The sequence below is a fragment of the Herpailurus yagouaroundi genome, unplaced genomic scaffold (genome assembly GCF_014898765.1).
Source record: "Herpailurus yagouaroundi ecotype Mexico unplaced genomic scaffold, PumYag 67623, whole genome shotgun sequence".
In the NCBI taxonomy this organism is placed as follows: domain Eukaryota; kingdom Metazoa; phylum Chordata; class Mammalia; order Carnivora; family Felidae; genus Herpailurus; species Herpailurus yagouaroundi.
Window position 1 is genome coordinate 204,175 of NW_024420424.1, and position 16,590 is coordinate 220,764.

General features: G+C 35.3%; 1 protein-coding gene across 2 annotated transcripts in view; it reads right to left on the reverse strand.

Annotated features, from left to right (window-relative positions):
- Positions 1 to 16,590, reverse strand: part of LOC121025332 (uncharacterized) — a 357,007-nt gene that overhangs the window by 157,926 nt on the left and 182,491 nt on the right. For both annotated transcript variants that reach the window (XM_040467877.1, XM_040467876.1), the window contains one exon: positions 5,091 to 5,132. In XM_040467877.1, the coding sequence (XP_040323811.1) occupies positions 5,091 to 5,132 (42 nt within the window). The remainder of the gene's footprint in view (positions 1 to 5,090; positions 5,133 to 16,590) is intronic.

A 16,590-nucleotide genomic window follows, 5' to 3' on the forward strand; every position in this document is an offset into this window, starting at 1 on the left:
AAATAAATAAATAAATAAATAAATAAATAAATAAATAAAATTAATTATGCATCTTCACCAGCAATCTTACTCCTAGGTATTTCCAAAGAGAAATGAAAACATATGACCACAAAAAGACTGTAAACAAATCTTTACAAAGCATATAGGATTTTTAGGGCAGGGAAATACACTATGATGCTATAATGATGGCTATGCACCATTGTACATTTGTCAAAACTCACAGAATGCACAACACCAAGTATGAACCATAAGGTAAACTATGGACTTTGTGTGATGGTGATGTATCAATGCAGGTTCATCAATTTTAACAAATGTACCACTCTGGTGGGGGATGTTAATAATGTGGGAGGCTATGCATGTGTGGGGTTAGGGAGTGTATGGGAAATCTCTGTACCTGCATTCTAATTACAAGCTGCTCTTACAAGAATTTTCTTACAAAAATCCTGCTATAAAATATGTTCAGAACAACTTTAATCATAATCTCCTTAAACTGCAGACAATAGTAACATCCATGAAAAGAAGAAAAGCTAAAGTGTGGTATATTCATACAATGGAATTCTACACATCAATATAAAAGGGAAAATCAACTGACACCAAAAATTAACATTGAACCTTTATGCTGAGTGAAAAATAAATCTTATAAAAAAGCGTATAATATACATTTCCACTTACATGAATTTGCAGAATTGTCAAAACTAATCTGAGATGGGAAAAACTGGGGAAGATGGCAGTGGGCTCACCTCATACTGAAGATCACTTAGATTCCACCCATATGTACCTAAATAACCCAGAAAACCGCCAGACTAGCAGAACAGACTCTCCGGAACCAAGAGTAGACAAGACATTCACGGAAGAGGGTAGGAAGGGCAAAGAGGCAGTCAATGCTACACAGACTGGTGGGAGGGAGCTGGGGCAGTGGAGGGGCTGGCTATCCCAGCAAGGCAGAGCCCCCAAAGTCTGGTTTGCAAAAGCAGAGGGGCCAGACTGTGTGAGTTCTAACAGCCAGCGGGACTTAACATCTGGAATGTTAAAAGTCAACAGCTCTGCTCTCAGAGAGTGGGGAGGGCAAGAGGACACTGGGATGGAGAGTTGTTGAGCCCTGGAAGACAGAGCTCAGCTCGGCGGGGAAACAAAGGCACTGGCAAGCACCATTTCCCTCTCCCATTCCCCAGCTGAAATTTGAAAGGGAACCAGTTGCCTTCACCAAACATGCTTGCACCACACAAACGCCCGAAGTTGTCTTTCTGCGGATCCATCCCTCTGATGGACCTGCCTCCCTCCAAGTGCTGCATGGCCCCTCTCGCAGGGGACCACCAATGGTAAAGTGGGCTAAGCCTGCCCATCCAGCCTATCCCGCCCCTGGGCACCTTGTGGATCCGCCCTTCTAATATGCCCTTGGCCAGATCCCATCGAAGCAGCACCACAAGCCTGGCAGTGTCCAAGTAGCCCAGACAGGGGCCACACCACTCCACAGTGAGGCCTGCCCCTGGGAGAGGGGAAGATAAAGTACACACCAGTCTGACTGTGGCCCTAGTGGTGGGCTAGGGGAAGACATCAGATCAGACTGTGGCCCTGCCCACCAACACAAGTTACTCTGGACAGCACAGGGGAAGTGCCCTGCAGGTTGGAGCTACCACAGGGACTACCCAAAATGACGAAATGGAAGAATTCTCCTCAAAACAAACTCCAGGAAGTAGCGACTGCTAAACGAATTAATCAAAACTGATTTAAGCAATATAATGGAAACAGAATTTAGAATGATAGTCACAAAATTAATCACTGGGCTTGAAAAAAGCATAGAGGACAGCAGAGAATCTATTGCTACAGAGATCAAAGGACTAGGAAATAGTCATGAGGAGCTAAAAAAAGCTATAAATTAGGTGCAAAATAAAATGGAGGCGGCCATAGCAATAATTGAAGAGACAGAGGAGAGAATAGGTTGAATTAGAGATAAAATTATGGAAAAAGAGGAAGCTGAGATAAAGAGAGAAAAAAATTCAGGATCATGAGGGGATAATTAGAGAACTAAGTGATGAAATCAAAGGAACAATATCCGAATCATAGGAATTCCAGAAGAAGAAGAGAGAGAGAAACGGGCTGAAGGTGTACTTGAACAAATCATAGCTGTGAACTTCCTGATCTGGGAAAGGAAAAAGGCATTGAAATCCAAGAGGCACACAGAACTCCCTTCAGACGTAACTTGAATTGATCTTCTGCAGGACATATCATAGTGAAACTGGCAAAATACAAGGATAAAGAGAAAATTCAGAAAGCAGCTAGGGATAAACACGCTCTAGCATATAAAGGGAGACCAATAAGACTAGTGGCAGACTTATCTACTGAAACTTGGAAGGCCAGAAAGGAATGGCAGAAATCTGCAATGTGTTGACCAGAATAAATATGAGGTCAAGAATCCTTTCTCCAGCAAGTCTGTAATTCAGAATAGAAAGAGATAAAGGTTTTCCCAAACAAACAAAAAATGAAGTAATTCATCACCACTAAACCAGCCCTACAAGAGATCCTAAGGGGCACTCTGAGAGTGAAATGTCGCAAGGACCACAAAGTACCAGAGACATAACTACAAGCAGGAAACCTACAGATATCACAATGACTCTAAACCCATATTTTTCAATAATAACACTGAAAGTAAATGGACTAAATGCTCCAAACAAAAGACACAGGGTATCAGAATGGATGAAAAAAACAAGACCCATCTATTAGCTGTCTACAAGAGACTCATTTTAGACCTGAGGACACCTTCAGATTGATAGTGAGGGGATGGAGAACTATCTATCATGCTACTGGAAGTCAAAAGAAAGCTGGAGTAGCCGTACTTATATCAGACAAACTAGACTTTCAATTAAAGGTTGTAACAAGAGATGAAGAAGGGCATTATATAATAATTACAAGGTCTATCAATCAGGAGGAGCTAACAATTACAAATGTCTATGTGCTGAATACGGGAGCCCCCAAATATATAAAACAATTAATCACAACCATAAGAAACCTTATTGATGAGAATGTGATAATTGCAGGGGAATTTAATATCCCACTTACAACAATGGATAGATCATCTAGACACAGGATCAATAAAGAAACAAGGGCCCTGAATGATACATTGGATCAGATGGACTTGACAGACATATTTAGAACTCTGCATCCCAAAGAGACAGAATATACTTTCTTCTCAAGTGCACATGGAACCTTCTCCAAGATAGATCACATACTGCGTCACAAAACAGCCCTTCATAAGTATACAAGAATTGAAATCATACCATGCATACTTTCAGACCACAATGCTATGAAGCTTGAAATCAACCACAGAAAAAGTCTGGAAAACCTCCAAAAGCATGGAGGTTAAAGAACACCCTACTAACGAAAGAGTGGGTCAACCAGGCAATTAGAGAAGAAATTAACAAATACATGGAAACATATGAAAATGAAAATACAACAATCCAAATGCTTTGGGATGCTGTGAAGGCAGTCCTGAGAGGAAAATACATTGCAATGCAGGCCTATCTCAAGAAACAAGAAAAATCTCAGATACAAAATCTAACAGCACACCTAAAGGAAATAGAAGCAGAACAGCAAAGACACCCCAAACCCAGAAAAGGAGAAATAATATCAGAGCAGAAATAAACAATATAGAATCTAAAAAACTTGTAGAGCAGATCAAAGAAACCAAGAGTTGTTTTTTTGAAAAAATAAACAAAATTGATAAACCTCTATCCAGGCTTCTTAAAAAGAACAGGGATATGACCCAAATAGATAAAATCACCAATGAAAATGGAATTATGACAACCAATCGCTCAGAAATACAAGCAATTATTAAGGAATACTATGAAAAATTATATTTCAACAAACTAGACAACCTGGAAGCAATGGACACATTCCTAAGCACCCACCCACTTCCAAAACTCAAACAGGAAGAAATGGAAAACTTGAACGGACTCATAACCTGTGAAGAAATTGAATCAGTTATCAAAAATCTCCCAAAGAATAAGAGTCCAGGACCAGATGGCTTCCCTGGGTAATGCTACCACACATTTAATGCAGAGACAATACCTATCCTTCTCAAGCTGTTCCAAAAAATAGAAAGGGAAGGAAAACTTCCAGACTCATTCTATGAATCCAGCATTACTTTGATTCCCAAACCAGATAGAGACCCACCAAAAAAAGGACTACAGACCAATATCCCTGATGAATATGGATGCAAAAATTCTCAACAAGATACTAGCATATCGAATTCAACAGCACTCAAAAAGAATTATTAAACTATGATCAAGTGGGATTCATTCCTGGGCTGCAGGGATGGTTCAACATTCACAAATCAATCAATGTCATACATCACATTAAGAAAATGAAAGATAAGAACCATATGGTCCTGTCAATCGATGCAGAAAACGCATTTGACAACATTCTGCATCCTTTCTTCATAAAAACCCTTGAGAAAATCGAGATAGAAGGAACATACTTAAACATCAAAAAAGCCATTTATGAAAAGCCCACAGCTAATATCATCCTCAATGGGGGAAAAATGAGAGCTTTCCCCCTGAAATCAGGAACATGACAGGGATGTCCACTCTAACCACTGTTGTTCTAGCATCAGCAATCAGACGACAAAAGGAGAGGGAGGGAGCCAAAACATATGGGACCCTTAAAAACTGAGAATAAAATAAGAGTTGATGGGGCGTGGGAGAGAGGGCAAAGTGGATGATGGGCATGGAGAAGGGCACCTGTTGGGATGAGCACTGGGTGTTGTATGGAAACCAATTTGACAATAAATTTCATATTAAAAAATAAATAAATAAAATTACACATTTTCAACTAATTCATAGCTTATTTTTGTCTCAAAATTTAGAATACTATCATTAATTTTAATTTAACATATTTAATTTTCCTTATTTCATCCATTTTTTTGTGTGTGACATAAAGGGAAAATAAAATATACTTAAACATTCAGTATATATGTATGTCCCTATATTTTACACAGAGTACTAAAGAAAATATAATTATTTAGCACTCAGGTATCAAAAAGTATGTATATGTGAAATATTTTATTGTATAAAAAAACTTAGAAGGCCACTTACCACATCTATCATATCTGATTCCATTTCCTGGCTGAGGTAAGACTACAAGGAAAAGTAATAAAGGAATTAGTGTTGAATTTTTCATATAAATCTCTTATTCTTTTACAGGTACAGAGTAAAGTATTGAATGATAACATTTAATGTTTTCAAATAATCTATTTCCATGTTATAGAAAGACATCTTTCAGAATCAGGAAATAGCACCAATCTGAAAGCTTCTTTTAACAGTTGTCTTTTTTCAATTTATATTTATTGTAATTATGATAATTTGGATTTTTTCTACCATCTTATTTTGTCTTCTATGTACCCCATTTTTGTGTCTTCCTTTCATCCATCTTCTCTGCATTCTATTAATTTTTTTCTTAATTTTCTACTCTATTGGTCATGACATAACACATTCTATGCATGTACCTGAACCTAAGTTTTAAAATGCATAGAAAATAATCTAATCAATACGTATATCCTCCTCTGATCACTAAAATGACTTTAAAACCTTTATACTCTAATCTCCTCTCTTCCACCTTTTATATTATCATGGTCCAATATTTCAGTTCCATATATTAAACTGGCAAAATTAGTCTTAGCTCTCAAATATTATAAAATGAATGATATGTTTTATCATTTTCCTGCCAGAGTTTCTTTTTAAGAAATTTGTTTATTTATATTACAACAGATAACATACAAGTGCCATATATATATATATACATACACACACATATATATGTATATATATGATATCTTTACATATGTACATACCTGCATAATCACAACAAAATTATGAATATAGAAACTATCCAGCATTTCATAAGGTTCTCTTATGCTCCTTTCCAGTCTATACTCTAAGTGGTAAGCAATATTCTATTGCATAATCAATCATTTTTGTCTACTTCAAAGCTCATACAAATGAAAACATATAGCACAATTCCTTTGTCTCTGGCTTTTTTTTTTTTTTAGTCTTTATATTATCCGTAAGAGTCATGTAGGATGAACATCTCTTGATTTTTTTAAGTTTTCATTTCAATTCCAGTTAGTTAACAGACAGTGTAATATTAGTTTCAGTTCTACAATTTAGTGATTCAACACTCACATACAACACCCTGTGCTCATCACAAGGGCACACCTTAATCCCAATAACCTATTTAACTTATCTTCCTACCCACCTCCTATCTGGTAACAGTTTTTTCTCTAAAGTTAAGGGTCCACTTGGCTTCTCTCTCTCTCTCCTTTTTTCCCTATGCTCATTTGTTTTGTTTCCGAAATTCCACATATGAGTGAAATCCTATAGTACTTGTTTTTCCCCGACTGCCTTATTTTGCTTAACATAGTGCTCTATAGCTCCATAAACATTGTTGCAAATGGTAATATTTCATTTTTTTGTGGCTGGGTAATATTCCATTCTATATCTATACCAACTCCTATTCCATTGTATATCTATACCAACTCCTCTTTATCCATTCATCAGTCAATGGACATTTGGGGTCTTCCCATAATTTGGCTATTGTAGATAATGCTGCTCTAAACATCAGGGTTATATGTATCCATTTGAATCTGTATTTTTGTACCCTTTAAGTAAGTACCTAGTAATGCAATTGCTGGATCACAGGGTAAATTCTATTTTTAACTTTTTCAGGAACCTCCGTACTGTTTTCTAGAGTGGCTGCACAAGTTTGCATTCCCATCAATAGTTCAACAGGGTTATCCTTTCTCCACATCCTCACCAACATGTGTTCTTTCTTCTGTTGTGAATTTTAACCATCCTGACAGGTGTGAGGTGATATCTTCTTGTAGATTTGATTTGTTATTTCCCGATAACCAAAGATGTTTATCATCTTTTCATGTGTCTGTTGGCCATCTGAATGTCTTCTTTGGAAAAATGTCTATTCATGTCTTCTACCCATTTTTAATTGGATTATTCATTTTTTGGGTGTTGAGTTTTATAAGTTTATATATTATGAATATTATTCCTTTATCAGGTATGCCATTTTCAAATACTTTCTCCCATTTTGTAGGTTGCCTTTTAGTTTTGTTAATTATTTCCTTCGCTGTGTAGAAGTTTTTTATTTTGATGAAGTCCCAATAGTTTATTTTTACATTTGTTTCCCTTGCCTCAGGACACATATCTTGTAAGAAGTTGCTATGGCCAAATATCAAAGAGGTTACTCTCTGTATTCTTTAGGATGTTAATGGTTTCCTGTCTCACATTTAGGTCTTTCACCCATTTTGAATCTATTTTTGGGTATGGTGTAAGAAAGTGGTCTAGCTTCATTCTTTTACATGTTGCTGTCCAGTTTTCCCAACACCTTTTTTTGAAAAGACATTCTTTTTCCCATTGGATATTCTTCCTTCCTGCTTGTCAAAGATTAACTGAACATATAGTTATAGTTTCATTTCTGGGTTTTCTATTCTGTTCCATTGATCTATGTGCCTATTTTTCTGTCATTACCATACGGTTTTGATCACTACGGATTTGTAATATAATTTGAAGTCTGGAATTGTGATGCCTCCGGATTTGCTTTTCATATTCAAGGTTCTTGTGGGTCTTCAGGATCTTTATGGTTCCATACAAGTTTTAGGATTGTTTGTTCTTGCTCTGTGCAAAATGCTGGTGGTATTGTGATAGGGATTACATTAAATGTGGAGATTACTTTGGGTAATATAGACATTTTAACAATATTTGTTCTTCCAATCCATGAGCACAGAATATCTTCCCATTTCTCTGTGTCATGTTCAATTTATTTCATCAGCATTTTCTACTTTTCAGTAATACAGCACTTTCACCTCTTTGGTTGAACACCACTTAGTATCAGTTCTACATGTTACATATTTTCCATCTTTTCAATTTCTATCTTCTGTATCCACATATGTAAAGTGTACCTCTTATGAACATAATTTAGGTCTACTTTTAATACATTCTTAAAATATTTGTCTTTTAAATGGTGTGTTAAACTATTTACATTTAAGGTAATTGCTGATATAATTGTGTTTATATCAATAAGTTTTATAGCATTTGTTTGGTCTGTATTTTATCTGTTATTTGTTTCTTTATTCCAATTTCTTGGAGGATTTTTTTGGGATTAATTATTTCATTATTCCATTTTTCTCATATATAATGTTTTGACTTATTCTATCTTTTTTTTTAAATTTGAGGATAATTTACACACAATGTTACATTAATTATGTTAGTTACAGAAACAAACAATGTTTCCTTTAATATTATTTCCATCCTTATTGTAGTGTAAGCTTGTCAAGTGTGATTTGGGAAACTGTGTGTCTTCAAGATCTTTCAGGGGTACATTAGGTCAAAATTATTTTCATAATAATGAGAGTATTTGACTTATTTGCTTTCCTTACTCATTAGTATAGAATGGGGCACTCCAGAGTTTTATGCCATGTAATATGACAACATATTAAATGCAGAATATGAATATCAAACTATCTTCTATTAAATCATAATTAAAAGGGTTTGAAAAATATACAAAATATAATTCTTATTTTTTTGTTTTAGAAATACTTATTTTTTAAAAACACGATCTTTATTTTAACAAGTAATGGGTCTATTACAACATTAAAAATAATGTGTTTAACAGTTTATTAGTGTGAATTTTTTTAAAATATATTTTATTTTTTATTAATTTTTTAATTTTAATTCCAGTATAGCTAACATACAATGTTATATTAGTTCCATGTTTACAATATAATGATTAAACAATTCTATCATAACTCAGTGTTCATCATAAGTATACTCTTAATCTCCTTCACCTATTTCACCCATCACCAACCTCCTCTTTGATAAGCTTTATTATAAATGAATATCCTCCATTAGTTATTATTTTCAGAAAGAGCATTTTTTACTTGAATCATAATTCTTAATACACAGTTCTAAAATATATATATAAAACATTCCATCCAAGAAAAACAGAATACACATTTTCTTCAAGTATACACAGAAGAATCCCCTGATTAAATCACATAAACAGGAAATAACAAATATTACAATTTTAAGAAGGCTATAATCTTGTCAAGTATATTTTTCAACCACAATGGTACAAAATTGAATATCAACAATAAACAAAGCTGGAAAAACTACAATGTAAATATTAAATATATAATATGTATATATTAAACAACAAACTACTGTACAAGCAAGAAGCCAAATAACAAATCAAACAGCAAATCAAAATATGTCTCAAAACAAAGAAGAAAGGAAACACAGTATTCCAGAACTTATGTAGTGCAGCAAAAGCAAATGGTAGAGTGAAATTTATGCTGTAAATGATTACATTAAGAAAAATAGTTCAATTAAACAACTTATCATTACACCACCAGGAACTAGAAAAAGAAGAAAGCTAGCTGAGATTTAGTAGAGGAAAGAAATAACAGAGAAAAATGAGAAATATGAATGAAGTCATATGGTATTTTTCTTTATCTGACTGACTTATTTCACTTAGCATAATCCACTTTAGCTCCATCCATGTTGTTGCAAATGGCAAGATATCATCCTTTTTGATATCTGAGTAATATTCCATTATATATATATCTATCTTCATCCATTCATCAGTCGATGGACATGTGGACTCTCTCCGTAATTTGGCTATTGTTGGTAATGTTGCTATAAACATTGGGGTGCATGTGCCCCTTTGAATCAGTATTTTTGTATGCTTTGTTTAAATAACGGGGCGCCTGGGTGGCGCAGTCGGTTAAGCGTCCGACTTCAGCCAGGTCACGATCTCGCGGTCCGTGAGTTAGAGCCCCGCGTCAGGCTCTGGGCTGATGGCTCAGAGCCTGGAGCCTGTTTCCGATTCTGTGTCTCCCTCTCTCTCTGCCCCTCCCCCGTTCATGCTCTGTCTCTCTCTGTCCCAAAAATAAATAAACGTTGAAAAAAAAATTTTTTAAATACCTAGTAGTGTAATTGCTGGGTCATAGGGTAGTTCTATTTTTAACTCTTTGAGGAACCTCCATACTGTTTTTCAGAGTGGCTGCAGCAGTTTGCATCCCCACCAACAGTGTAAGAGGGTTCAACTTTTTCTGCATCCTGGCCAACATCTGTTGTTTCTTGTGTTGCTAATTTTAGCCATCCTGACAGGTGTGAAGTGGTTTAAGAAATAAAACAAATGAACATAGAGGAAGGGGAAAAAGGAGAGAAAGAGGGAAGCAAACCATGAGAGACTCTTAAGTATAAAGAACAAACTGAGGGTTGATGGAGGGAGGTGGTCAGGAGATGGGCTAATGGTTGATGGTTAAAGAGATCACATGCTGTGATGAGCACTGGGTGTTGTATGTAAATGATGGATCACTAAATTGTACACCTGAGACCAATTTTCCCATATATGTTAACTAAAATATAAATAAAAACTTTAAATAAAAAAGAAAAATCAAAAATCAATATGAGACCAGAATAAATAATAACATAATACATTATCTAAGAAAAAAAGAGAAGATTCAAAAACAAAAATGAGAAATGAAAGAGAAACAATTCAACAGATAATCACAGAAATACACAGTGTGAGAACAGATTACTATAAACAATTACATACTAAAAACATCAGATAACTTAGGAAAAAGAAAACACAGGTAACTCCTAAAGACACACAAGTTACCAAGATTGAATCATGAATCTTGAATCCAAGAAATGGGAAATCCTAGATCAATAACAGAAATGAAGTTTGCATTATGAATCAAAAACTCCCAGCACAGAAAAGCCCAAGACCATATGGTTTCATTGTTGGATTCTACTAAATATTTTAAAAATAATAATTAATGACAATCTTTATCAAAACTATACAAATAATGGAATATAGGGAACACATTCAAAATCATTCCAAGTGGCCAGTACTACCCTGATATCAAAGCAGGATAAAAATAATACAAGAGAAATAGAGTCTAGTTTTATGATATAAGTATTTCTACTTCAACTTTCTTGTGACATCCATTTGCATGATAAATGTATCTCCCCCCGCAATTTTCAAACTGCAGGTGTCTTTAAGTGTAAAATGAGTCTCTTGTAGGCAGCATATACATGGATTTTTTTTAAATCAATTTTGACATCCTATGTCTTTTGATTGGAGCATTTAGTCCATTTACATTCAAAGTAATTATTGATAGATATGCATTTATTTTCATTTTATTACCTGTTTTGCCATCTAGAGATTTTCTCTGACATTTTCTCATCTTTTTTACTTTTGGTCTCTCTTTCAACTCAAAGAATCCTCTTTAATATTTCTTGCAGGGCTGGTTTAGTGGTCATGAACTCTTTTTAGTTTTGTTTGTCTGGGAACTCTTTTTATCTCTTCTTATATTCTGAATTATAGTCTTGCTGGTTACAGTCTTCTTGGGTGCAGATTTTCCGAATTCATCACATTGAATATACTGTGCCACTTCCTTCTGGCTTGCCAAGTGTCTGTTGAGAAATCTTCAGCTAGCCTTATTGGTTTTCCCTTGTAAATTAAGAACTACTTTTGTCTTGCTCCTTTTAAGATTTTTTCTTTATCACTATATTTTCAAAATTAATTGCAATATGTCTTGGTGTTGGACTTTTGTTTATTTTGAAGGGAGTTTGTGCCTTCTAGGACTGAATGTCTGTTTCCTTCCCCAAATCAGAGAAGCTTTCTTCAATAATTTCTTAAAATTTTTTCTGCCCTCTTTTCTCTCTCTTCTTCTTCTGGGACTCCTATAGTATGAATGTTATCATGTTTGATGGAATCACTGAATTCCTAAAGTTTATTAGCCTGTATAATTCTTCTGTGCTCCAGTGTGACCACAGTTTTCAGTCAAGCTTGCCTTAGTACCAGTGTGATGGGCCCCTCCCCTAGAAGACCAGCACAAACAACATCCACACCATTTCTCATGACCAGAGATTTATTCAGGACCTCAATTCTGTTGGAGTTGGTGTCAGTTCTCATTTCACAAGGAGACCAGAGCACACCTAGTTATAACTCACCACATTCATGCCAGGGACCAAACACTGGCTATAGCAGGCAAGAAGAGCCTCTGCAGACAACTGGCCTGAAGGATATAGCATCCAATCTACAACAGCAGAGTGCATGCAGCACACACTGGAGACACGCCCTGAAGTGCCAGGCCTTGGTCACTATATGACCTCTTCTTTGTAAGGCCATTACTTTAAGCAGCAGGAGTCTCATTGCAGTCTAAAATAATTTTAAAGGTGGGGCACCTGGGTGGCTCAGTCGGTTGAGCGTCTGACTTTGGCTCAGGTCATGATCTTGCGGTGTGTGAGTTTGAGCCCCACGTCGGGCTCTGTGCTGACAGCTCAGTGCCTGGAGCCTGCTTCAGATTGTGTGTCTCCCTCTCTCTCTGCTCCTCCCCCACTCACACTCTGTCTCTCTCTCTCACAAATAAATAAAAGCATTTAAAAAAATAAAAAATAAAATATTTTTTAAAGGTATAAATATTTCTCAGACCAAAAAATTTAATGTCTTGCACTAGAAATTAAAATATGTGTCTGATTTATTTCAGTGCAAATTAAATTAGTAATTTCACTGCTTCTTAAGTAATGCCTAGCATTTCACTAAAGGGCTGCATCCTTGTAGTTTTTTACTATTATAAATGTTATACCATTTATAAATCATTGATAGTTGTTTTTATTTTATACAGACGGTATTCATTTATATCCTACAAACACATTTACCATTTCTGGGACTATTCATTACTTATTTCAAGTTTTTACTTTCATCTGAGATAATCCTCCTTTAGGTAGAAAAGCTTCACTAATCCTAGTGCAAGTCTCTTGTAACAAATTCTTTCAGCATTTATTCTTATTAAAATATTTTCATTTTGCCCTCATTTTTTTCAAGTGTTTGTTTAAATTCTAGTTAGTTAACATATATGATAAAATCGGCTTCAGGCGTAGAATTTAGTGATTTATCACTTACATATATCTCCCAGTGCTAATCACGACACATACCCTCCTTAATACCTAACACCCAGTTAGCCCACGCCCCACCCACTTCCCTACATCAACCTTCAGTTTGTTCTCTACAGTTAAGAGTCTTTTACGGTTTGCTTCCCTCTCAATCTCTTTTTGTTTCTTCCCATATGTTCATCTGTTTTCTTTTTTTTAATTTTCTTTTTTTATTTTTTAAAATTTACATCGAAATTAGTTAGCATACAGTGCAACAATGATTTCAGGAGTAGATTCCTTAGTGCCTCTTACCCATTTAGCCCACCCCCCCTCCCACAATCCCTCCAGCAACCCTCAATTTGTTCTCCATATTTATGAGTCTCTTCTGTTTTGTCCCCCTCCATGTTTTTATATTATTTTTGTTTCCCTTCCTTTATGTTCACCTGTTTTGTCTCTTAAAGTCCTCATATGAGTGAAGTCATATGATTTTTGTCTTTCTCTGACTAATTTCACTTAGCATAACACCCTCCAGTTCCATCCACATATGACGTGATACTCTATATGGAAAACTCAAAATATTCCACCAAAAAACTGCTAGAACTGATTCATGAATTCAGCAAAGTTTCAGGATATAAAATCAATGCACAGAAATCGGTTGCATTCCTATACACCAATAATGAAGCAAAAGAAAGTGAAATCAAGGAATCAATCCCATTTACAGTTGCACAAAAAAACATAAAATATCTAGGAGTAAATCTAACCAAATAGGTGACAAATGTATACACTGAAAACTATAGAAAGCTTATGAAAGAAATTGAAGATGACAGAAAAAAAAATGGAAAAAGATAACATGCTCCTGGATAGGAAGAATAAATATTGTTAAAATATCGATACTACCCAAAGCAATCCACATATTCAATGCAATCCCTATCAAAGTAACACAGCATTCTTCACAGAGCTAGAACAAATAATCCTAAAATTTGTATGGAACCTGAAAAGACCACAAATAGCCAAAGCAATCTTGAAAAAGAAAACCAAAGCAGGAGGCATCACAATCCCAGACTTCAAGCTATACCACAAAGCTGTAATCATCAAGACAGTATGGTACTGGTACAAGAGCAGACAGATCAATGGAACAGAATAGAGAACCCAGAAATGGATCCACAAATGTATGGCCAACTAGTCTTTGACAAAGCAGGAAAGAATATCCAATGGAATAGAGACACTCTCTTCAGCAACTGGTGCTGGGAAACTGGACAGCGACATGCAGAAGAATGAACCTGGACCACTTTCTTACACCATACACAAAAATAAACTCAAAATGGATGAAAGACCTCAATGTAAGACAGGAAGCCATCAAAATCCTCGAGGAGAAAGCAGGCAAAAACCTCTTTGATCTTGTCCTCAGCAACTTCTTACTGAACATGTCTCCAGAGGCAAGGGAAATAAAAGCAAAAATGAACTATTGGGACCTCATCAAAATAAAAAGCTTCTGCACAGCGAAGGAAACAATCAGCAAAACTAAAAGGCAACCGACAGAATAGGAGAATATATTTGCTGTGTAGAATATAAATTGGCATGGACTTTCGCCTTTCACTATTTTAAAGATATCATAATATTTTCTTCTGGCTAGGGTGAACAATCATTCTGGTTTTCTGGGAACTGTTTCAATTTTAAAGTTGAAAGTGTTGCTTCCTGGTACCTCCTTTAGTCCAGGGGAAATAAGAATATTTTGTCATCTCACATTTGGCTTCCATGGCTTGTGCTGAAAAGCCAGCTATCAATCTTATTATGTTTTTTTTTTTTGAAGAATGTTTTCTTTCTCCAACTGATTGTAACATTTTTTTCTGTTTTTGATTTTTCAATAACTTGAGTGATTTGACTGTGATGTGTGTGGGTAAAGTTTTGTTTGTTTATAAACATCCTGCTGGTGGTCTGATGAACTTCTTTAATCTGTGGTTTTATGTATTTCATCACATTTGAAAAAATATTCTTGGTCATTATTTATTTAAATGATTTTCCTGCCCCATTCTCTCTATACTTTCCATTTGGAATACGAATTACATGTATGTTAGAAGGTTTAGGCATGTCATACATGCTCTATTCTCATTTTTCCATTCTTTTTTTTCCAGTGCTTTAGTTTAGATTGTTTTCAATTGACAAATCTTCCAAATTCACTAATGTTATCTACTATTGAACTTATCTAAGTAGCTTATAATTTCTGATATCATATTTTGCAGTTATATAATAAAATGTGCAAGTATCTATTTTTATACATTCTAATTACTTTTGGTAATTATCCATCTTCTTATGCATTTTGTCTTTTTCTCCATTATCTGTATATATTCAATAGCCTGGTCTACTGTAACAGATTCCATAGATTGGGATTAAAAAAACAAGCATTTATTTTTCATAGTTCTGGAGGCTAGGAAATCCAAGATCAAAGAGATGGCCAATTCCATTCCTAATGAATGACCCTTTCCTGGCTTGAAGACAGCCATTTGATGTCTATCCTCACATGGCAGAGAGAGATATATAGAGAGGTCTGGTCATTTCATCCCCTTATAAGTGCACAAATACCATCATGGGGCCTTCACACTCATGACTCCATCTAAACCAAATTACTTCCCAAAGGTCTCATCCCCAAATGTCACCACATTTGGTATTAGGGTTTCAACATATGGGTTTTGGGGAACACATTCAGCCCATAGCACTTTATTTTATTTTATTTACTTCTGCTTTCAACTCTATTTTATGTTATTTTTTATATGAAATTTATCGTCAAATTGGTTTCCATACAACACCCAGTGCTCATCCCAACAGGTGCCCTCCTCAATGCCCATCACCCACTTTCCCATAGCACTTTAATATAATAATCACAATTATCTTGAAGCCCTTTTACAATAACCCTAATATCTAGATGCTTTCTGATATACTGCTATTGAATATTTCTTTTTTCTTATTAATAATTTTCTTGTATATTTGTATATCTAGTAAATTTTATTATATTTCAGATATTGTAGATTATACATTGCAGACACTATGAATTATGTTATTTTCCTCTAGAGGATGTTATATAATATCACGGCAGGCAAATTACCTTGAACCACCTTGATCCCATTGAAACTTGGTTAGACTTTATTCAAGATAATTATCTTGGAAAGTGGCCCTTAATCATAAAATAGGGCCATTCTGAGGTTTAAAACCGAAGACTATGGTTGTTAATAATACCTTGGTATTGCCTAAACTCAAGCCTCTATCTCCCAAGAACTGTGCAGTTTCTGAAATATCTCTCAAGCATTCCAGCCTAACACCTGTTTTCTGATAGACCTACCACACCAGAATCTTACTCTGAAAACGCAATGCCTAGAAATTGGTTAAATAAGCAAGGGAACTTTTATTCATATTTTCATAGCTCTCTCTTTGTGTCTTTTTCCTTTCTTGGAATCACCTCTTACCCTAAGTCCAACTACCATGCTGGCCCTGAAATTATCTTCCCAGTGGGGTGCTATCCTGTATTTCTCCTCTATTTCTCTGAACTGTGGTTTTGAAACCACCCTCAGGGGAAAATCCAGGGTAAATTCTGGGCTCACTAAATGTATTTTCTTTCACTCAACATTGTACCTTTGCTTGTTTTTTAATG